At 54.5% G+C, this 23,583-nt stretch overlaps 1 protein-coding gene across 1 annotated transcript in view; it reads left to right on the forward strand.

The window, feature by feature from the left end:
* LOC138782893 (cytochrome P450 11B, mitochondrial-like) overlaps positions 1-23,583 on the forward strand; it is a 145,707-nt gene that overhangs the window by 116,615 nt on the left and 5,509 nt on the right. Inside the window, exons 3-5 of the mRNA XM_069956835.1 lie at positions 14,454-14,609; positions 20,150-20,349; positions 22,992-23,195. Of these exons, the coding sequence (XP_069812936.1) occupies positions 14,454-14,609; positions 20,150-20,349; positions 22,992-23,195 (560 nt within the window). The remainder of the gene's footprint in view (positions 1-14,453; positions 14,610-20,149; positions 20,350-22,991; positions 23,196-23,583) is intronic.

Here is a 23,583-nt window from a genome sequence, read left to right on the forward strand (position 1 = left end):
CAGAAAGGATGAGGAGACTGGTGGAGGGGGCAAAGGGGGCAGGAAGGATGAGGAGGCTGGTGGAGAGGACAAAGGGGTCATGAAGGATGAGGAGACGGGTGGAGAAGATAGAGGGGTCAGAAAGGATGAGGAGACTGGTGGAGGGGGAAAAGGGGGCAGGAAGGATGAGGAGGCTGGTGGAGAGGACAAAGGGGTCATGAAGGATGAGGAGACGGGTGGAGAAGATAGAGGGGTCAGGCAGGATGAGGAGACTGGTGGAGAGGATAGAGGGATCAGGAAGGATGAGGAGGCTGGTGGAGAGGACAGAGGGGTCAGGAAGGATAAGGAGGCTGGTGGAGAGGACAGAGGGGTCAGAAAGGATGAGGAGACTAGTGGAGAGGATACAGGGGTCAGGAAGGATGAGGAGACTGGTGGAGAGGATAGAGGGGTCAGGAAGGATGAGGAGACTGGTGGATAGGGCCAAGGGAGAAGGAAGGATGAGGAGGCTGGTGGAGAGTAAAGAGGGGTCAGAAAGGATGAGGAGACTGGTGGAGAGGATAGAGGGGTCAGGAAGGATAAGGAGACTGGTGGAGAGGGCCAAGGGGGCAGGAAGGATGAGGAGGCTGGTGGAGAGGACAGAGGGGTCAGGAAGGATGAGGAGGCTGGTGGAGAGGACAGAGGGGTCAGGAAGGATGAGAAGGCTGGTGGAGAGGGCCAAGGGGTCAGGAAGGATGAGGAGACTGGTAGAGAGGACAGAGGGGTCAGGAAGGATGAGGAGACTGGTGGAGAGGGCCAAGGGGTCAGGAAGGATGAGGAGGCTGGTGGAAAGAACAGAGGGGTCAGGAAGGATGAGGAGACTGGTGGAGAGGATAGAGAAGTCAGGCAGGATGAGGACACAGGTGGAGAGGAAAGAGGGGTCAGGAAGGATGAGAAGACTGGTGGAGAAGGCCAAGGGGGCAGGAAGGATGAGGAGGCTGGTGGAGAGGACAGAGGGGTCAGGAAGGATGAGAAGACTGGTGGAGAGGACCAGGGAGTCAGGAAGGATGAGGAGACTGGTGGAGAGGACAGAGGAGTCAGGAAGGATGCAAAGAATGGTGGAATGGACAGAGGGGTCAGGAAGGATGAGGAGGCTGGTGGAAAGGACAGAGGGGTCAGGAAGGATGAGGAGACTGGTGGAGAGGATAGAGGGGTCAGGAAGGATGCAGAGACGGGTGGAGAGGATAAAGGGGTCAGAAAGGATGAGGAGACTGGTGGAGAGGGCCAAGGGGGCAGGAAGGGTGAGGAGGCTGGTGGAGAGGACAGAGGGGTCAGAAAGGATGAGGAGACTGGTGGAGAGGACCAGGGAGTCAGGAGGGATGAGGAGACTGGTGGAGAGGACAGAGGAGTCAGGAAGGATGCGAAGACTGGTGGAATGGACAGAGGGGTCAGGAAGGATGAGGAGGCTGGTGGAATGGACAGAGGGGTCAGGAAGGATGACGAGACTGGTGGAGAGGACCAAGGGGTCAGGAAGGATGAGGAGGCTGATGGAAAGGACAGAGGGGTCAGGAAGGATGAGGAGGCTGGTCCAGAGGACAGAGGAGTCAGGAAGGATGAGGAAACTGGTGGAGAGGATAGAGGAGTCAGGAAGGATGAGGAGACGGGTGGAGAGGATGGAGGGGTCAGGAAGGATGAGGAGACTGGTGGAGAGGACAGAGGGGTAAGGAAGGATAAGGAGGCTGGTGGAGAGGACAGAGGGGTCAGAAAGGATGAGGAGACTGGTGGAGAGGATAGAGGGGTCAGGAAGGATGAGGACACAGGTGGAGAGGATAGAGGGGTCAGGAAAGATGAGGAGACTGGTGGAGAGGGCCAAGGGGTCTGTAAGGATAAGGAGGCTGGTGGAGAGGACAGAGGGGTCAGAAAGGATGAGGAGACTGGGGGAGAGGATAGAGGGGTCAGGAAGGATGAGGAGACGGGTGGAGAGGATAGAGGGGTTAGGAAGGATGAGGAGACTGGTAGAGAGGACAGAGGGGTCAGGAAGGATGAGGAGACTGGTGGAGAGGACCAAGGGGTGAGGAAGGATGAGGAGGCTGGTGGAAAGGACAGAGGGGTCAGGAAGGATGAGGAGGCTGGTCCAGAGGACAGAGGAGTCAGGAAGGATGAGGAGACTGGTGGAGAGGATGGAGGGGTCAGAAAGGATGAGGAGACTGGTGGAGAGGACCAAGGGGGTCAGGAAGGATGAGGAGGCTGGTCCAGAGGACAGAGGAGTCAGGAAGGATGAGGAGACTGGTGGAGAGGAACAAGGGCGCAGGAAGGATGAGTAGACTGGTGGAGAGGACAGAGGAGTCAGGAAGGATAAGGAGACTGGTGGAGAGGATAGAGGGGTCAGGAAGGATGAGGAGGCTGGTGGAGAGGACAGAGGGGTCAGAAAGGATGAGGAGACTGGTGGAGAAGGCCAAGGGGTCAGGAAGGATGAGGAGGCTGGTGAAGAGGACAGAGGGGTCAGAAAGGATGAGGAGACTGGTGGAAAGGATAAAGGGGTCAGGAAGGATGAGGAGAAAGGTGGAGAGGACAGAGGGGTCAGAAAGGATGAGGAGACTGGTGGAGGGGGCAAAGGGGCCAGGAAGGATGAGGAGGCTGGTGAAGAGGACAGAGGGGTCAGGAAGGATGAGAAGAAAGGTGGAGAGGACAGAGGGGTCAGGAAGGATGAGGAGGCTGGTGGAGGGGACAGGGGTCAGAAAGGATGAGGAGACTGGTGGAGAGGATAGAGGGGTCAGGAAGGATGAGGAGACTGGTGAAGAGGATACAGGGGTCAGGAAGAATGAGGAGACGGGTGGAGGGGACAGAGGGGTCAGAAAGGATGAGGAGACTGGTGGAGGGGGCAAAGGGGGCAGGAAGGATGAGGAGACTGGTGGAGAGGATGGAGGGGTCAGGAAGGATGAGGAGACTGGTGGAGAGGACAAAGGGGTCAGAAAGGATGAGGAGACTGGTGGAGAGGGCCAAGGGGTCATGAAGGATGAGGAGACTGGTGGAGAGGATAGATGAGTCAGAAAGGATGAGGAGACTGGTGGAGGGGGCAAAGGGGTCAGAAAGGATGAGGAGACTGGTGGAGAGGATAAAGGGGTCAGGAAGGATGAGGAGAAAGGTGGAGAGGACAGAGGGGTCAGAAAGGATGAGGAGACTGGTGGAGGGGACAGATGGGTCAGAAAGGATGAGGAGACTGGTGGAGAGGATAAAGGGGTCAGGAAGGATGAGGAGAAAGGTGGAGAGGACAGAGGGGTCAGGAAGGATGAGGAGGCTGGTGGAGGGGACAGGGGTCAGAAAGGATGAGGAGACTGGTGGAGAGGACAGAGGGGTCATAAAGAATGAGGAGACTGGTAGAGAGGATAAAGGGGTCAGGAAGGATGAGGAGACTGGTGAAGAGGACCAAGGGGACAGGAAAGATGAGAAGGCTGGTGGAGAGAATAGAGGGGTCAGGAAGGATGAGGAGACGGGTGGAGAGGATAGAGGGGTCAGGAAAGATGAGGAGACTCGTGGAGAGGGTCAAGGGGGAAGGAAGGATGAGAAGACTGGTGGAGGGGGCAAAGGGGGCAGGAAGGATGAGGAGGCTGGTGGAGAGGACAGAGGGGTCAGGAAGGATGAGGAGACTGGTGGAGAGGGCCAAGGGGTCAGGAAGGATGAGGAGGCTGGTGGAGAGAATAGAGGGGTCAGGAAGGATGAGGGGACGGGTGGAGAGGATAGAGGGGTCAGGAAAGATGAGGAGACTGGTGGAGAGGGTCAAGGGGGAAGGAAGGATGAGAAGACTGGTGGAGAGGATAAAGGGGTCAGGAAGGATGAGGAGAAAGTGGACAGGACAGAGGGGTCAGGAAGGATGAGGAGACGGGTGGAGGGGGCAAAGGGGGCAGGAAGGATGAGGAGGCTGGTGGAGAGGACAGAGGGGTCAGGAAGGATGAGGAGACTGGTGGAGAGGATAGAGGAGTCAGAAAGGATGAGGAGACTGGGGGAGAGGATAGAGGGGTCAGGAAGGATGAGGAGATGGGTGGAGAGGATAGAGGGGTTAGGAAGGATGAGGAGACTGGTGGAGAGGACAGAGGGGTCAGAAAGGATGAGGAAACTGGTGGAGAGGACCAAGGGGTCAGGAAGGATGAGGAGACTGGTGGAGAGGACCAGGGAGTCAGGAAGGATGAGGAGACTGGTGGAGAGGACCAAGGGGTGAGGAAGGATGAGGAGGCTGGTGGAAAGGACAGAGGGGTCAGGAAGGATGAGGAGGCTGGTCCAGAGGACAGAGGAGTCAGGAAGGATAAGGAGACTGGTGGAGAGGAACAAGGGGTCAGGAAGGATGATGAGACTGGTGGAGAGGATGGAGGGGTCAGGAAGGATGAAGAGACTGGTGGAGAGGATAAAGGGGTCAGGAAGGATGAGGAGAAAGGTGGAGAGGACAGAGGGGTCAGGAAGGATGAGGAGACTGGTGGAGGGGACAGGGGTCAGAAAGGATGAGGAGACTGGTGGAGGGGGCAAAGGGGGCAGGAAGGATGAGGAGGCTGGTGGAGAGGATAGATGAGTCAGAAAGGATGAGGAGACTGGTGGAGCGGGCAAAGGGGGCAGGAAGGATAAGGAGGCTGGTGGAGAGGACAGAGGGGTCAGAAAGGATGAGGAGACTGGTGGAGAAGGCCAAGGGGTCAGGAAGGATGAGAAGGCTGGTGGAGAGGACAGAGGGGTCAGAAAGGATGAGGAGACTGGTGGAGAGGATAAAGGGGTCAGGAAGGATGAGGAGACTGGTGAAGAGGACCAAGGGGTCAGGAAGGATGAGGAGGCTGGTGGAGAGGATAGAGGGGTCAGGAAGGATGAGGAGACGGGTGGAGAGGATAGAGGGGTCAGGAAGGATGAGGAGACTGGTGGAGAGGATAGAGGGGTCAGAAAGGATGAGGAGACTGGTAGAGAGGGCCAAGAGGTGAGGAAGGATGAGGAGACTGGTGGAGAGAATAGAGGGGTCAGGAAGGATGAGGAGACGGGAGGAGAGGGCCAAGGGGGAAGGAAGGATGAGGAGGCTGGTGGAAAGGACAGAGGGGTCAGGAAGGATGAGGAGACTGGTGGAGAGGAACAAGGGGTCAGGAAGGATGATGAGACTGGTGGAGAGGATGGAGGGGTCAGGAAGGATGAAGAGACTGGTGGAGAGGACAAAGGGGTCAGGAAGGATGAGGAGAAAGGTGGAGAGGACAGAGGGGTCAGGAAGGATGAGGAGACTGGTGGAGGGGACAGGGGTCAGAAAGGATGAGGAGACTGGTGGAGGGGGCAAAGGGGGCAGGAAGGATGAGGAGGCTGGTGGAGAGGATAGATGAGTCAGAAAGGATGAGGAGACTGGTGGAGCGGGCAAAGGGGGCAGGAAGGATAAGGAGGCTGGTGGAGAGGACAGAGGGGTCAGAAAGGATGAGGAGACTGGTGGAGAAGGCCAAGGGGTCAGGAAGGATGAGAAGGCTGGTGGAGAGGACAGAGGGGTCAGAAAGGATGAGGAGACTGGTGGAGAGGATAAAGGGGTCAGGAAGGATGAGGAGACTGGTGAAAAGGACCAAGGGGTCAGGAAGGATGAGGAGGCTGGTGGAGAGGATAGAGGGGTCAGGAAGGATGAGGAGATGGGTGGAGAGGATAGAGGGGTCAGGAAGGATGAGGAGACTGGTGGAGAGGATAGAGGGGTCAGAAAGGATGAGAAGACTGGTAGAGAGGGCCAAGAGGTGAGGAAGGATGAGGAGACTGGTGGAGAGAATAGAGGGGTCAGGAAGGATGAGGAGACGGGAGGAGAGGGCCAAGGGGGAAGGAAGGATGAGGAGGCTGGTGGAGAGGGCCAAGGGGGCAGGAAGGATGAGCAGGCTGGTGGAGAGGACAGAGGGGTCAAGAAGGATGAGAAGGCTTGTGGAGAGGATAAAGAGGTCAGGAAGGATGAGGAGACTGGTGGAGAGGACCAAGGGGTGAGGAAGGATGAGGAGACTGGTGAAAAGGACCAAGGGGTCAGGAAAGATGAGGAGGCTGGTGGAGGGGACAGGGGTCAGAAAGGATGAGGATACTGGTGGAGGGGGCAAAGGGGGCAGGAAGGATGAGGAGACGGGTGGAGAGGATAGAGGGGTCAGGAAGGATGAGGAGACTGGTGGAGAGGACCAAGGGGGAAGGAAGGATTAGGAGGCTGGTGGAAAGGACAGAGGGGTCAGGAAGGATGAGGAGACTGGTGGAGAGGATAAAGGGGTCAGGAAGGAGGAAAAAGAAAGGTGGAGAGGACAGAGGGGTCAGGAAGGATGAGGAGACTGGTGGAGGGGACAGGAGTCAGAAAGGATGAGGATACTGGTGGAGGGGGCAAATGGGGCAGGAAGGATGAAGAGGCTGGTGGAGAGGACAGAGGGGTCAGGAAGGATGAGGAGACTGGTGGAGAGGGCCAAGGGGTCAGGAAGGATGAGGAGGCTGGTGGAGAGGACAGAGGAGTCAGAAAGGATAAGGAGACTGGGGGAGAAGATAGAGGGGTCAGGAAGGATGAGGAGATGGGTGGAGAGGATAGAGGGGTTAGGAAGGATGAGGAGACTGGTGGAGAGGACAGAGGGGTCGGAAAGGATGAGGAGACTGGTGGAGAGGAACAAGGCGTCAGGAAGGATGAGAAGACTGGTGGAGAGGACCAGGGAGTCAGGAAGGATGAGGAGACTGGTGGAGAGGACCAAGGGGTGAGGAAGGATGAGGAGGCTGGTGGAAAGGACAGAGGGGTCAGGAAGGATGAGGAGGCTGGTCCAGAGGACAGAGGAGTCAGGAAGGATGAGGAGACTGGTGAAGAGGACCAAGGGGTCAGGAAGGATGAGGAGACTGGTGGAGAGGACAAAGGGGTCAGAAAGGATGAGGAGACTGGTGAGAAGGGCCAAGGGGTCAGGAAGGATAAGGAGACTGGTGGAGAGGATAGAGGGGTCAGGAAGGATGAGGAGACTGGTGGAGAGGGCCAACGGATCAGGAAGGATGAGGAGGCTGGTGGAGAGGATAGAGGGGTCATGAAGGATGAGGAGATGGGTGGAGAGGATAGAGGGGTCAGAAAGGATGAGGAGACTGGTAGAGAGGGCCAAGTCGTGAGGAAGGATGAGAAGACTGGTGGAAAGGACAGAGGGGTCAGGAAAGATGAGGAGGCTGGTACAGAGGACAGAGGAGTCAGGAAGGATGAGGAGACTGGTGGAGAGGAACAAGGGTCAGGAAGGATGAGGAGACTGGTGGAGAGGATGGAGGGGTCAGGAAGGATGAGGAGACTGGTGGAGAGGACAAAGGGGTCAGAAAGGATGAGGAGACTGGTGGAGAGGGCCAAGGGGTCAGAAAGGATGAGGAGACTGGTGGAGAAGGCCAAGGGGTCAGGAAGGATGAGAAGGCTGGTGGAGAGGACAGAGGGGTCAGAAAGGATGAGGAGACTGGTGGAGAGGATAAAGGGGTCCGGAAGGATGAGGAGACTGGTGAAGAGGACCAAGGGGTCAGGAAGGATGAGGAGGCTGGTGGAGAGGATAGAGGGGTCAGGAAGGATGAGGAGACGGGTGGAGAGGATAGAGGGGTCAGGAAGGATGAGGAGACTGGTGGAGAGGATAGAGGGGTCAGAAAGGATGAGAAGACTGGTAGAGAGGGCCAAGAGGTGAGGAAGGATGAGGAGACTGGTGGAGAGAATAGAGGGGTCAGGAAGGATGAGGAGACGGGAGGAGAGGGCCAAGGGGGAAGGAAGGATGAGGAGGCTGGTGGAAAGGACAGAGGGGTCAGGAAGGATGAGGAGACTGGTGGAGAGGAACAAGGGGTCAGGAAGGATGATGAGACTGGTGGAGAGGATGGAGGGGTCAGGAAGGATGAAGAGACTGGTGGAGAGGATAAAGGGGTCAGGAAGGATGAGGAGAAAGGTGGAGAGGACAGAGGGGTCAGGAAGGATGAGGAGACTGGTGGAGGGGACAGGGGTCAGAAAGGATGAGGAGACTGGTGGAGGGGGCAAAGGGCAGGAAGGATGAGGAGGCTGGTGGAGAGGATAGATGAGTCAGAAAGGATGAGGAGACTGGTGGAGCGGGCAAAGGGGACAGGAAGGATAAGGAGGCTGGTGGAGAGGACAGAGGGGTCAGAAAGGATGAGGAGACTGGTGGAGAAGGCCAAGGGGTCAGGAAGGATGAGAAGGCTGGTGGAGAGGACACAGGGGTCAGAAAGGATGAGGAGACTGGTGGAGAGGATAAAGGGGTCAGGAAGGATGAGGAGACTGGTGAAAAGGACCAAGGGGTCAGGAAGGATGAGGAGGCTGGTGGAGAGGATAGAGGGGTCAGGAAGGATGAGGAGACGGGTGGAGAGGATAGAGGGGTCAGGAAGGATGAGGAGACTGGTGGAGAGGATAGAGGGGTCAGAAAGGATGAGAAGACTGGTAGAGAGGGCCAAGAGGTGAGGAAGGATGAGGAGACTGGTGGAGAGAATAGAGGGGTCAGGAAGGATGAGGAGACGGGAGGAGAGGGCCAAGGGGGAAGGAAGGATGAGGAGGCTGGTGGAAAGGACAGAGGGGTCAGGAAGGATGAGGAGACTGGTGGAGAGGATAGATGGGTCAGGAAGGATGAGGAGACTGGTGGAGAGGGCCAAGGGGGCAGGAAGGATGAGGAGACTGGTGGAGAGGACAGAGGGGTCAGAAAGGATGAGGAGACTAGTGGAGAGGATAGAGGGGTCAGGAAGGATGAGGAGACGGGTGGAGAGGATAAAGGGGCCAGGAAGGATGAGGAGACTGGTGGAGAGGGCCAAGGGGGCAGGAAGGATGAGCAGGCTGGTGGAGAGGACAGAGGGGTCAAGAAGGATGAGAAGGCTGGTGGAGAGGATAAAGAGGTCAGGAAGGATGAGGAGACTGGTGGAGAGGACCAAGAGGTGAGGAAGGATGAGGAGACTGGTGAAAAGGACCAAGGGGTCAGGAAAGATGAGGAGGCTGGTGGAGGGGACAGGGGTCAGAAAGGATGAGGATACTGGTGGAGGGGGCAAAGGGGGCAGGAAGGATGAGGAGACGGGTGGAGAGGATAGAGGGGTCAGGAAGGATGAGGAGACTGGTGGAGAGGACCAAGGGGGAAGGAAGGATTAGGAGGCTGGTGGAAAGGACAGAGGGGTCAGGAAGGATGAGGAGACTGGTGGAGAGGATAAAAGGGTCAGGAAGGAGGAAAAAGAAAGGTGGAGAGGACAGAGGGGTCAGGAAGGATGAGGAGACTGGTGGAGGGGACAGGAGTCAGAAAGGATGAGGATACTGGTGGAGGGGGCAAATGGGGCAGGAAGGATGAGGAGGCTGGTGGAGAGGACAGAGGGGTCAGGAAGGATGAGGAGACTGGTGGAGAGGGCCAAGGGGTCAGGAAGGATGAGGAGGCTGGTGGAGAGGACAGAGGAGTCAGAAAGGATGAGGAGACTGGGGGAGAGGATAGAGGGGTCAGGAAGGATGAGGAGATGGGTGGAGAGGATAGAGGGGTTAGGAAGGATGAGGAGACTGGTGGAGAGGACAGAGGGGTCGGAAAGGATGAGGAGACTGGTGGAGAGGACCAAGGCGTCAGGAAGGATGAGAAGACTGGTGGAGAGGACCAGGGAGTCAGGAAGGATGAGGAGACTGGTGGAGAGGACCAAGGGGTGAGGAAGGATGAGGAGGCTGGTGGAAAGGACAGAGGGGTCAGGAAGGATGAGGAGGCTGGTCCAGAGGACAGAGGAGTCAGGAAGGATGAGGAGACTGGTGAAGAGGACCAAGGGGTCAGGAAGGATGAGGAGACTGGTGGAGAGGACAAAGGGGTCAGAAAGGATGAGGAGACTGGTGAGAAGGGCCAAGGGGTCAGGAAGGATAAGGAGACTGGTGGAGAGGATAGAGGGGTCAGGAAGGATGAGGAGACTGGTGGAGAGGGCCAACGGATCAGGAAGGATGAGGAGGCTGGTGGAGAGGATAGAGGGGTCATGAAGGATGAGGAGATGGGTGAAGAGGATAGAGGGGTCAGAAAGGATGAGGAGACTGGTAGAGAGGGCCAAGTCGTGAGGAAGGATGAGAAGACTGGTGGAAAGGACAGAGGGGTCAGGAAAGATGAGGTGGCTGGTACAGAGGACAGAGGAGTCAGGAAGGATGAGGAGACTGGTGGAGAGGAACAAGGGTCAGGAAGGATGAGGAGACTGGTGGAGAGGATGGAGGGGTCAGGAAGGATGAGGAGACTGGTGGAGAGGACAAAGGGGTCAGAAAGGATGAGGAGACTGGTGGAGAGGGCCAAGGGGTCACGAAGGATGAGGAGACTGGTGGAGGGGGCAAAGGGGTCAGAAAGGATGAGGAGACTGGTGGAGAAGATAAAGGGGTCAGGAAGGATGAGGAGAAAGGTGGAGAGGACAGAGGGGTCAGAAAGGATGAGGAGACTGGTGGAGGGGACAGAGGGGTCAGAAAGGATGAGGAGACTGGTGGAGGGGGCAAAGGGGGCAGGAAGGATGAGGAGGCTGGTGGAGAGGACAGAGGGGTCAGGAAGGATGAGGAGACTGGTGGAGAGGGCCAAGGGGTCAGGAAGGATGAGGAGGCTGGTGGAGAGGATAGAGGGGTCATAAAGGATGAGGAGACGGGTGGAGAGGATAGAGGGGTCAGGAAGGATGAGGAGACTGGTGGAGAGGATAGAGGGGTCAGAAAGGATGAGAAGACTGGTAGAGAGGGCCAAGGGGTAAGGAAGGATGAGGAGACTGGTGGAGAGGATAGAGGGGTCAGGAAGGATGAGGAGACGGGTGGAGAGGGCCAAGGTGGAAGGAAGGATGAGGAGGCTGGTGGAAAGGACAGAGGGGTCAGGAAGGATGAGGAGACTGGTGGAGAGAATAGAGGGATCAGGAAGGATGAGGAGACTGGTGGAGAGGATAGAGGGGTCAGGTAGGATGAGGAGACTGGTGGAGAGGATAGAGGGGTCAGGAAGGATGAGGAGATTGGTGGAGAGGGCCAAGGGGTGCAGGAAGGATGAGGAGGCTGGTGGAGCGGACAGATGGGTGAGAAAGCATGAGGAGACTAGTGGAGAGGATAGAGGGGTCAGGAAGGATGAGGAGATTGGTGGAGAGGGCCAAGGGGTGCAGGAAGGATGAGGAGGCTGGTGGAGCGGACAGAGGGGTGAGAAAGCATGAGGAGACTAGTGGAGAGGATAGAGGGGTCAGGAAGGATGAGGAGACGGGTGGAGAGGATAGAGGGGGCAGGAAGGATGAGGAGGCTGGTGGAGAGGACAGAGGGGTCAGGAAGGATGAGGAGGCTGGTGGAGAGGACCAAGGGGTGAGGAAGGATTAGGAGACTGGTGGAGAGGACAGAGGGCTCAAAAAGGATGAGGAGACTGGTGGAGAGGATAGAGGAGTCATAAAGGATGAGGAGACGGGTGGAGAGGATAGAGGGGTCAGGAAGGATGAGGAGACTGGTGGAGAGGGCCAAGGGGACCGGAAGGATGAGGAGGCTGGTGGAAAGGACAGAGGGGTCAGGAAGGATGAGGAGACTGGTGGAGAAGATAGAGGGGTCAGGAAGGATGAGGACACAGGTGGAGAGGACAGAGGGGTCAGGAAGAATGAGGAGACTGATGGAGAGGGCCAAGGGGGCAGGAAGGATAAGGATGCTGGTGGAGAGGACAGAGGGGTCAGAAAGGATGATGAGACTGGGGGAGAGGATAGAGGGGTCAGGAAGGATGAGGAGACGGGTGGAGAGGATAGAGGGGTTAGGAAGGATGAGGAGACTATTGGAGAGGGCCAAGGGGGCAGGAAGGATGAGGAGGCTGGTGGAGAGGACAGAGGGGTCAGAAAGGATGAGGACCAAGGTGTCAGGAAGGATGAGGAGACTGGTGAAGAGGACAGAGGAGTCAGGAACGATAAGGAGACTGGTGGAGAAGATAGAGGGGTAAGAAGGATGAGGAGACTGGTGGAGAGGACAGAGGGGTCAGAAAGGATGAGGAGACTGGTAGAGAGGGCCAAGGGGTGAGGAAGGATGAGGAGACTGGTGGAGCGGACAGAGGGGTGAGAAAGCATGAGGAGACTAGTGGAGAGGATAGAGGGGTCAGGAAGGATGAGGAGACGGGTGGAGAGGATAGAGGGGGCAGGAAGGATGAGGAGGCTGGTGGAGAGGACAGAGGGGTCAGGAAGGATGAGGAGGCTGGTGGAGAGGACAGAGGGGTCAAGAAGTATGAGAAGGCTGGTGGAGAGGATAAAGGGGTCAGGAAGGATGAGGAGACTGGTGGAGAGGACCAAGGGGTGAGGAAGGATGAGGAGACTGGTGGAGAGGACAGAGGGCTCAAAAAGGATGAGGAGACTGGTGGAGAGGATAGAGGAGTCAGAAAGGATGAGGAGACGGGTGGAGAGGATAGAGGGGTCAGGAAGGATGAGGAGACTGGTGGAGAGGGCCGAGGGGACAGGAAGGATGAGGAGGCTGGTGGAAAGGACAGAGGGGTCAGGAAGGATGAGGAGACTGGTGGAGAAGATAGAGGGGTCAGGAAGGATGAGGACACAGGTGGAGAGGACAGAAGGGTCAGGAAGGATGAGGAGACTGATGGAGAGGGCCAAGGGGGCAGGAAGGATAAGGATGCTGGTGGAGAGGACAGAGGGGTCAGAAAGGATGATGAGACTGGGGGAGAGGATAGAGGGGTCAGGAAGGATGAGGAGACGGGTGGAGAGGATAGAGGGGTTAGGAAGGATGAGGAGACTATTGGAGAGGGCCAAGGGGGCAGGAAGGATGAGGAGGCTGGTGGAGAGGACAGAGGGGTCAGAAAGGATGAGGAGAAAGGTGTCAGGAAGGATGAGGAGACTGGTGAAGAGGACAGAGGAGTCAGGAACGATAAGGAGACTGTTGGAGAAGATAGAGGGGTAAGAAGGATGAGGAGACTGGTGGAGAGGACAGAGGGGTCAGAAAGGATGAGGAGACTGGTAGAGAGGGCCAAGGGGTGAGGAAGGATGAGGAGACTGGTGGAGAGGATAGAGGAGTCAGAATGGATGAGGAGGCTGGTGGAGAGGGCCAAGCGGTCAGGAAGGATGAGGAGGCTGGTGGAGAGGAACAAGGGGTGAGGAAGGCTGAGGAGGTTGGTGGAGAGGACCAAGGGGTGAGCAAGGATAAGGAGACTGTTGGAGAGCATAGAGGGGTAAGGAAGGATGAGGAGGTTGGTGGAGAGGACAGAGGGATCAGGAAGGATGAGGAGACTGGTGGAGAGGACCTAGGGGTGAGGAAGGATGAGGAGACTGGTGGAGAGGATAGAGGAGTCATAAAGGATGAGGAGACTGGTGGAGAGGATAGAGGAGTCAGAAAGGATGAGGAGACTGGTGGAGAGGGCCAAGGGGGCAGGAAGGATGAGGAGGCTTGTGGAGAGGACCAAGGGGTGAGGAAGGATAAGGAGACTGGTGGAGAGGACAGAGGGATCAGGAAGGATGAGGAGACTGGTGGAAAGGACAGAGGGGTCAGGATGGATGAGGAGACTGGTGGAGCGGACAGAGGGGGTAAGAAATGATGAGGAGGCTAGAGGGGTCAGGAAGGATGAGGAGGCTGGTGGAGAGGACCAAGGGGTGAGGAAGGATGAGGAGGTTGGTGGAGAGGACCAAGGGGTGAAGAAGGATGAGGAGGCTGGTGGAGAGTACAGATAGGTCAGTAAGGATGAGGAGACTGGTGGAGAGGACCAAGGGGTGAGGAAGGATGAGGAGTCTGGAGGAGAGGACTAAAGGGTCAGGAAGGATGAGGAGGTTGGTGGAGAGGACCAAGGGGTGAAGAAGGATGAGGAGTCTGGAGGAGAGGACTAAAGGGTGAGAAAGGATGAGGAGGTTGGTGGAGAGGATAGAGGGGTCAGGAAGGATGAGGATGCTGGTGGAGAGGGCCAAGGGGTGAGGAAGGATGAGGAGGCTGATGGAGAGGACAGAGGGGTCAGAAAGGATGACGAGGCTGGTGGAGAGGACCAATGGGTGAAGAAGGATGAGAAGGCTGGTGGAGAGGACCAAGGGGTCAGGAAGGATGAGGAGGCTGGTGGAGAGGACCAAGGGGTGAAGAAGGATGAGGAGGCCAATGGAGAGGACCAAAGGGCGAGAAGGGATGCGGAGGCTGATGGAGAGGACAGAGGGGTCAGAAAGGATTATGAGGCTGGTGGAGAAGACACAGGAGTCTGGAGGAGAGGACAGAAGTGTCTAGAAGCATGAGAAGACTGGTGGAGAGGACAGAGGGGTCAGGAAGGATGAGGAGTCTGGAGGACGGGTTAGAGGGGTCTGAGGGATGGGACAGAGAAGTCTGAGGGAAGGGACAAAGGAGTCTCTCACAATCATCACTGTCATGGTGGGTTTACACAGACAGATTATCTGACAGATTCATGAAGCCAAAGCCAGAAATGGATGTGAGAAGAGAAATCTCAGTCTTTGCTTTATGACCTGTTCCCTGTTTATAGTCTGTTCCTGGCTTTGGCTTCAATAATCTGTCAGATAATCTGTCTGTGTAAAGGCCCCTTACTATAAATAATTCCTCTCTCTATATAATAACACCTAACCTTGTGCTTCTGTCTCTGTAGGGAGAACCTGGGCTCGCACAGCAGTGTGAACATTCTCCTTCCTCAGGATGTTGCCCGTCTCTTCCAGTGTGAGGGTGTATTTCCTCGTAGGATGACTATCGACTCGTGGGCAACCCACAGGGACATTAGAAACCACAAATATGGCGTATTCCTGCTGTAAGTGACAGCGGTCTCTGCTGGCTTGTACACTGTACCGGGACACACGGTGGGTGGGTGGGGGGTCTCTGCTGCCTTGTACACTGTACCAGGACAAACTGTGGGTGGGGGGTCTCTGCTGCCTTGTACACTGTACCGGGACACACGGTGGGTGGGTGGGGGGTCTCTGCTGCCTTGTACTCTGTACCGGGACAAACGGTGGGTGGGGGGTGTCTGCTGTCTTGTACACTGTACCGGGACACACGGTGGGTGGGGGGTGTCTGCTGTCTTGTACACTGTACCGGAACACATGGTGGGGGGTCTCTGCTGCCTTGTACACAGTTCAGGCACACATGGTGGGTGGGGGGGTCTCTGCTGCCTTGTACACTGTACCAGGACACACAATGGGGGGGTCTCTGCTGCCTTGTACACTGTACCGGGACACATGGTGGGTGGGGGGTCTCTGCTGCCTTGTACACTGTACCGGGACACATGGTGGGTGGGGGGTCTCTGCTGCCTTGTACACTGTACCGGGACACATGGTGGGTGGGGGGTCTCTGCTGCCTTAAACACTGTTCCGGGACACATGGTGGATGTGGGTCTCTGCTGCCTTGGACACTGTTCCGGGACACATGGTGGGCGGGGGGTCTCTGCTGCCTAATACACTGTACCTGGACACACAGTGGGTGTGGGTCTCTGCTGCCTTGGACACTGTTCTGGGACACATGGTGGGTGGGTGGCCTCTGCTGCCTTGGACACTGTTGTTGGACACACTATGGGGGGGTCTCTGCTGCCTTGTACACTGTATCGTGACACACGGTGGTTGGGGGGTCTCTGCTACCTTGTACACTATACTGGGACACACGGTGGGTGGGGGGTCTCTGCTGCCTTAAACACTGTTCCGGGACACATGGTGGGTGGGGGGTCTCTGCTGCCTTGTACACTGTACCGGGACACACGGTGGGTGGGGGGTCTTTGCTGCCTTGGACACTGTTTCGGGTCACATGGTGGGGGGTCTCTGCTGCCTTGGACACTCTTCTGGGTCACATGGTGGGTGGGGGGTCTCTGCTGCCTTGGACACTGTTCTGGGATACATGGTGGGTGGGTGGTCGGTCTCTGCTGCCTTTGACACTGTTCTGGGACACATGGTGGGTGGGGGGGTCTCTGCTGCCTTGTACACTGTACCGGGACACATGGTGGGTGGGGGGGTCTCTGCTGCCTTGTACACTGTACCGGGACACATGGTGGGTGGGGGGTCTCTGCTGCCTTGTACACTGTACCGGGACACACGGTGGGTGGGGGGGTCTCTGTTGCCTTAAACACTGTTTCGGTACACATGGTGGGTGGGGGGGTCTCTGCTGCCTTGTATACTGTACCTGGACACATGGTGGGGGGCAGTGTCGGACTGGAGTGCCTTGGCCCACCAGGGGAAATCATTCTTGGGGCCCACCCTTCTGCCACCATACTTATCTATGGTAACATTAACACGGCGTGATATGGGGCAGCATAGGGCTGCAAATGATTGCTAATCAGCAGGACAGGTGATGTGCAGCCGACAGCAATGATCTTAGCCGCACAAAAGATCAAATCAGTCGACTATGGGACATTTGCTTGCATGTCAGCAGATCTCTGGCACTTTTACATGGGCCGATCATCGGCTGAATAGACTTCCTAGGAGCACTTGTTACCGATTATTGGCCGGTGTAATTCGGCTATAAGACAATTTTTTGTATGATAACGCTGTATACTTAGATACAAGTCATACAGCTACCAATAACACCAGTATACAAAGAGCAAATATCCCCACACATATTACCGCTATATAGTAACTGACCAAATCCTGTCTATCAAGACCGATATTACCAATAAACCAGTATACAGGAGGGAAATAGTATCACCATACATATTACCGCTATACTGTTACTGACCAAATCCTGTATACCAATATTACCAGTATACAATGGGAAATATTACCGCAACACCACAACCATTGCTACTATATTGTTACTGACCAAATCTGGTATACTAAGACCAATGAACACCGCACCAGATTACAAGTAACAAATAATACCCCCACATACTGACCAACACCACCACATACTGACTAACACCACCACATACTGACTAACACCACCACATACTGACTAACACCACCACTGCTACTGAATAAAATCCTCTGAACAAAAGATCAATATCCCCTCATACAGTCATACAGAGGTAGCCCCAGCTCTACACTATATACGTTACAGTGCACATAGATTTAGTGACTCACAGGGGGACGTCTTCTCTGATCGGAGTTCTTCCCTTTTCATCTTCTTCTCCATCTGCCCTGGGCCGTTATGAGAACTTCTCCGAGCCACGAATCCACAGAATCTGCCAGAGAAATATATTAGGCTCCTCGCTCTGTCACCATCCTCATCTCTCTACACACTGCACATCTGTACTGGCCCCTTTACACCTTCTCTCAGTGATTAGCCCTGACTATTTGTAGCGTGTGTATGTGTGTGTGTGTGTGTGTGTGTGTATATATATATATATATATATATATATATATAGTGGACACACCTTGTAGATGGCCCCTTGTTCAGTTCTCCATATAGATGGCCCTGTGTGCCTCTACTATAGTAGAGATCCCCCTCTGTGTAATCCCCTTACAGTAGATGACAACCTCTGTGCATTCCCTATATCAGGGGTAGGGAACTTCTCCAGCTGTTGCAAAACTACAACTCCCATCATGCCTGGACAGCCACAGCTAAAGCTGTAGTTTTGCAACAGCTGGAGAGCCAAGGTTCCATATTCCTGCTCTATAGTATATAGCCCCCTCTGTGTAGTCCCCTTATAGATGACCCCTCTGTGTAGTCCACTAAAGTAGATGCCCCTCTCTGTGCATGCCCTATTGTATACACACCGCACCCAGTGTAGTTACCCTTATACATTGTTGTCCCCCTCTGTGTAGTGCCCTTTATAGATGCCTCCTCAGTGTTGTCCTCCTTATAAATCGCCCCCAACCAGTGTCCCTTATAGATGGCTCCCTGTGTTATCCCCCTTATAACTGGCCCGCTTGTGTTATCCATCCCCCCATATAGATAGCCCCCTTATGTTGGCCATCCCTACCCCCCATATAGCTCCTTATGTTGTCTATTCCCCCGTATAGCCCCCTTAGGTTGTCCTTGCCCCATATAGCCCCTTATGTTTTCCTTCCCCTGTATACAGCCCCCCTTATATTGTCCTTTCCTGTATATAGCCCCTTATATTGTCCTTTCCTGTATATAGCCCCTTATGTTGTCCTTCCCCTGTATACAGCCCCTTATGTTGTCCTCCCCCTGTATATAGCCCCCCTTCTGTTGTCCTCCCCCTGTATACAGCCCCCCTTATATTGTCCTTTCCTGTATATAGCCCCTTATGTTGTCCTCCCCCTGTATACAGCCCCTTATGTTGTCCTTTCCTGTATACAGCCCCCCTTCTGTTGTCCTCCCCCTGTATATAGCCCCTTATGTTTTCCTTCCCCTGTATATACCCCCCTTATGTTGTCCTTCCCCTGTATATACCCCCCCTTATGTTGTCCTCCCCCTGTATACAGACCCCCTTCTGTTGTCCTCCCCCTGTATATAGCCCCCCTTATGTTGTCCTCCCCCTGTATACAGCCCCCCCTTATGTTGTCCTCCCCCTGTATACAGACCCCCTTCTGTTGTCCTCCCCCTGTATATAGCCCCCCTTATGTTGTCCTCCCCCTGTATATAGCCCCCCTTATGTTGTCCTCCCCCCTGTATACAGCCCCCCTTATGTTGTCCTCCCCCCTGTATACAGCCCCCTTATGTTGTCCTCCCCCTGTATACAGCCCCCTTATGTTGTCCTCCCCCTGTATACAGCCCCCCTTATGTTGTCCTCCCCCTGTATACAGCCCCCCTTATGTTTTCCTTCCCTGTATATACCCCCTTATGTTGTCCTCCCCTGTATACAGCCCCCTTATGTTGTCCTCCCCCTGTATATAGCCCCCTTATGTTGTCCTCCCCCTGTATATAGCCCCCCTATGTTGTCCTCCCCCTGTATATAGCCCCCCTTATGTTGTCCTCCCCCTGTATATAGCCCCCCTATGTTGTCCTCCCCCTGTATACAGCCCCCCTTATGTTGTCCTCCCCTGTATACAGCCCCCCTTATGTTGTCCTCCCCCTGTATACAGCCCCCCTTATGTTGTGTTCCCCTGTATACAGCCCCCCTTATGTTGTCCTCCCCTGTATAAAGCCCCCCTTATGTTGTCCTCCCCTGTATATAGCCCCCCTTATGTTGTCCCCCCCCCTGTATACAGCCCCCCTTATGTTGTCCTCCCCTGTATATAGCCCTCCTTCTGTTGTCCCCCCGCCTGTATATAGCCCCCCTTATGTTGTCCTCCCCCTGTATACAGACCCCCTTATGTTGTCCTCCCCTGTATACAGCCCCCCTTATGTTGTCCTCCCCTGTATACAGCCCCCCTTATGTTGTCCCCCCCTGTATATAGCCCCCCTTCTGTTGTCCTCCCCCTGTATATAGCCCCTTCTGTTGTCCTCCCCCCTGTATATAGCCCCTTATGTTGTCCCCCCTGTATACAGCCCCCCTAATGTTGTCCTCCAACCTGTAAACAGCCCCCCTTATGTTGTCCTCCCCCTGTATATAGCCCCCCTATGTTGTCCTTCCCCTGTATATACCCCCCCTATGTTGTCCTCCCCCTGTATACAGCCCCCCCCTTATCTTACCCCCTCTGATAAAAAACAAAACAAAACACAAGACTACTCACCTAACCACACGATCCCCCGTCGGACGCCGGCCTCCTCTTCTCTCTTCTCCTGACAGGTGAGCAGCTCCGTTGCGAAGTGCCGCCAGCGCCATCACTGACCTCAGTGTGCGCCGCGGTGGCTGGGACTTCCGGTATTCGCTCCATGAACCGGAAGTCCTAGCCGCCGCGGCGCACACTGAGGTCAGTGATGGCGCTGCCGGGACTTCGCAACGGAGCTTGCGACACTCTTGTGATTGCAAGCAAATCTCTGAGTGACAGCTTTGTCAATCAGAACACTTCCTTACATTTAACTGGAAGGGATTGTTGCGATCGCTTCCAGTTAAAAAGGGAGGCGCGGCCCCCGGCCCCCCTAGGAGCGGGGGGGGCCCACTCCAGCTCGGGGCCCACCGGGGGTTTCCCCGGCCCCCCGGTGGCCCAGTCCGAGCCTGGTGGGGGGTCCCTGCTGCCTTAGACAAGGTTCCGGGACACATGGGGGGTGGGGGGGTCTCTGCTGCCTTGTACACTGTACCGGGACAGACAGTGGTTGGGGGGTCTCTGCTGCCTTGGACACTTTACCGGGACACACAGTGGTTGGGGGGTCTCTGCTGCCTTGGACACTTTACCGGGACACACAGTGGTTGGGGGGTCTCTGCTGCCTTGGACACTGTATCGGGACACATGGTGGGTGGGGGTTCTCTCCTGGCTTGTACACTGTTTGGGACATATGGTGGGTCGGGGGTCTCTGCTGGCTTGTACGGTGGAGAACACTTCCAGGTAGCACTCAGTAAGGTATGTGTTTGGGTTTGTACAGGAACGGGGAAGGCTGGAGATCTGATCGAATTATAATGAACAAGGAAGTTCTGAGCCTGAACGGAGTCAAGAAGTTCCTGCCCTTCCTGGACGAGGTGGCCACTGACTTCGTGTCTGTTATGCAACGGCGGATAAGCAAGAATACGAGAGGAGCCCTGACCGTGGACCTGTACGCCGACCTCTTCAGATTCACACTAGAGGGTTAGTGGCACCGGCTGTACAGGCTGGCACTGCTCATAGGGATGCCACACGTATGCCGCAGCCACATATACAAGACACACCTTTAACCGTATGCTTGTGCTGCCCCGGGGACAGGGCATGCTGAGGAGAAAGATGGAACACAGGGAGCACCAGGCATCTACAGAGGTGTGCAAGGGGGGCTGACACACTACAGTGGAGCAGCTCACCACCAAAGTGACCCAGGGGGCTGACACAGTCGCCACTATAGTGACCCAGGGGGCTGACACAGTCGCCACTATAGTGACCCAGGGGGCTGACACACTCGCCACTATAGTGACCCAGGGGGCTGACACACTACAGTGGAGCAGCTCACCACCAAAGTGACCCAGGGGGCTGACACAGTCGCCACTATAGTGAGCCAGGGGGCTGACACAGTCGCCACTATAGTGACCCAGGGGGCTGACACAGTCACCACTATAGTGACCCAGGGGGCTGACACAGTCGCCACTATAGTGTCCCAGGGGGCTGACAGAGTCACCACTATAGTGACCCAGGGGGCTGACACACTACAGTGGAGCAGCTCACCACCATAGTGAACCAGAAGGCTGACACAGTCGCCACCATAGTGACCCAGGGGGTTGACACAGTCGCCACCATAGTGACCCAGGGGGTTGACACAGTCGCCACCATAGTGACCCAGGGGGTTGACACAGTCACCACTATAGTGACCCAGGGGTCTGACACAGTCACCACTATAGTGACCCAGGGGTCTGACACAGTCACCACTATAGTGACCCAGGGGTCTGACACAGTCACCACTATAGTGACCCAGGGGTCTGACACAGTCACCACTATAGTGACCCAGGGGGCTGACACACTCACCACTATAGTGACTGAGGAGGCTGACACCCTCGCTACCATAGTGACCCAGGGTGCTGACACACTCATCACCATAGTGAACCAGGAGGCTGACACAGTCGCCACAGTAGTGACCAAGGAGTTTGACACATCAGCTGTGTGATACACTGTGGTCCACATGACGTCAGATACCTGTTACACAGCCGCACACCCACAGTTCACAAGCTCTGATGTTCCAGAAATACCACCATTCTTTCACGAAAAGCCAATGCTCATCCCTATTTGCCGCCCACAACATACGACTTCCTTCATAAGCGACAGGCAACCAAAGATAGAAAGTCGTCATAATAATGTGAGTCTACGAAGAAAACGGGTCATGTTACTATCTATAGGGTCATCAGGAGGACATAGAACTTGTCATATTACTATCTATAGGTTCATCAGGAGGACATAGAACTGGTCATATTACTATCTAAAGGATCGTCGGGAGGACATAGAACTGGTCATATTACTATCTAAAGGATCATCGGGAGGACATAGAACTGGTCATATTACTATAAAGGGTCATCGGGAGGACATAGAACTGGTCATATTACTATCTATAGGGTCATCAGGAGGACATAGAACTGGTAATATTACTATAAAGGGTCATCAGGAGGACATAGAACTGGTCATATTACTATAAAGGGTCATCAGGAGGACATAGAACTGGTCATATTACTATAAAGGGTCATCGGGAGGACATAGAACTGGTCATATTACTATCTATAGGGTCATCGGGAGGACATAGAACTGGTCATATTACTATAAAGGGTCATCGGGAGGACATAGAACTGGTCATATTACTATCTATAGGGTCATCAGGAGGACATAGAACTGGTCATATTACTATCTATAGGGTCATCAGGAGGACATAGAACTTGTCATATTACTATCTATAGGGTCATCAGGAGGACATAGAACTTGTCATATTACTATCTATAGAGTCATCGGGAGGACATAGAATTGGTCATATTACTATCTATAGGTTCATCAGGAGGACATAGAACTTGTCATATTACTATCTATAGGTTCATCAGGAGGACATAGAACTGGTCATATTACTATCTATAGGGTCATCAGGAGGACATAGAACTGGTCATATTACTATCTAAAGGATCATCGGGAGGACATAGAACTGGTCATATTACTATCTATAGAGTCATCAGGAGGACATAGAACTGGTCATATTACTATCTATAGAGTCATCAGGAGGACATAGAACTGGTCATATTACTATCTAAAGGATCATCGGGAGGACATAGAACTGATCATATTACTATCTATAGGGTCATCGGGAGGACATAGAACTGGTCATATTACTATCTATAGGGTCATCGGGAGGACATAGAACTGGTCATATTACTATCTATAGGGTCATCAGGAGGACATAGAATTGGTCATATTACTATCTATAGGGTCATCAGGAGGACATAGAACTTGTCATATTACTATCTATAGGGTCATCAGGAGGACATAGAACTGGTCATGTTACTATCGTAAGAGTCATCGGAAGGACACAGAACTAGTCATATTAGTATCTATAGAGTCATCAGGAGGATATAGAATTAGTCATATTAGTATCTGTATGGTCATCGGGAGGACATGTAACCAGGTTATGTTCCTATCTATAGGGTCATCGGGAGGACATATAGCTGTTGTTGATAAGTGATAGTAGTATCGGTGGCCCCTGACTATAGTGAGAGGGGCAGTATATATAACAGGTTTATTCTCACTGCTGTGTATTTGCTCCATTGTATCTGTAGCCAGCAGTTATGTCCTCTACGGTCAGCGACTTGGACTCCTGGAGGAACATCCAAATCAGGAATCACTGCGTTTTATTGGTGCTGTGGAGACAATGATAAAGACCACCCTCCCCCTGCTCTATGTCCCCCACCAACTCATGCGGCTCTCAGACAGCCACATATGGAAGGAACATATGGAGTCATGGGATATTATATTTGAGCAGGGTGAGTCATAATATGCACCCCACCCCTTCCACCCCCCGCTAAAAAGAAAAGAAATAAAGGGAATAACCTACCCCCTCTGTATGTGCCACCCCTCTTATTTGAGTGACTGTGCAGTTGAGCATGTCTTCTGCGTGGCTCTCGAGTTGACCATGTCTACTGTGTGGCTCTCGAGTTGAGCATGTCTTCTGTGTGGCTCTCGAGTTGAGCATGTCTTCTGTGTGGCTCTCGAGTTGACCATTACTTCTGTGTGGCTCTCGAGTTCAGCATGTCTTCTGTGTGGCTCTCAAGTTGAGCATGTCTTCTGTATGGCTCTCGAGTTGAGCATGTCTTCTGTGTGGCTATCTAGTTGACCATTACTTCTGTGTGGCTCTCGAGTTGAGCATGTCTT

The sequence above is a fragment of the Dendropsophus ebraccatus genome, chromosome 2, assembly GCF_027789765.1.
Source record: "Dendropsophus ebraccatus isolate aDenEbr1 chromosome 2, aDenEbr1.pat, whole genome shotgun sequence".
Classification (NCBI taxonomy): Eukaryota; Metazoa; Chordata; class Amphibia; order Anura; family Hylidae; genus Dendropsophus; species Dendropsophus ebraccatus.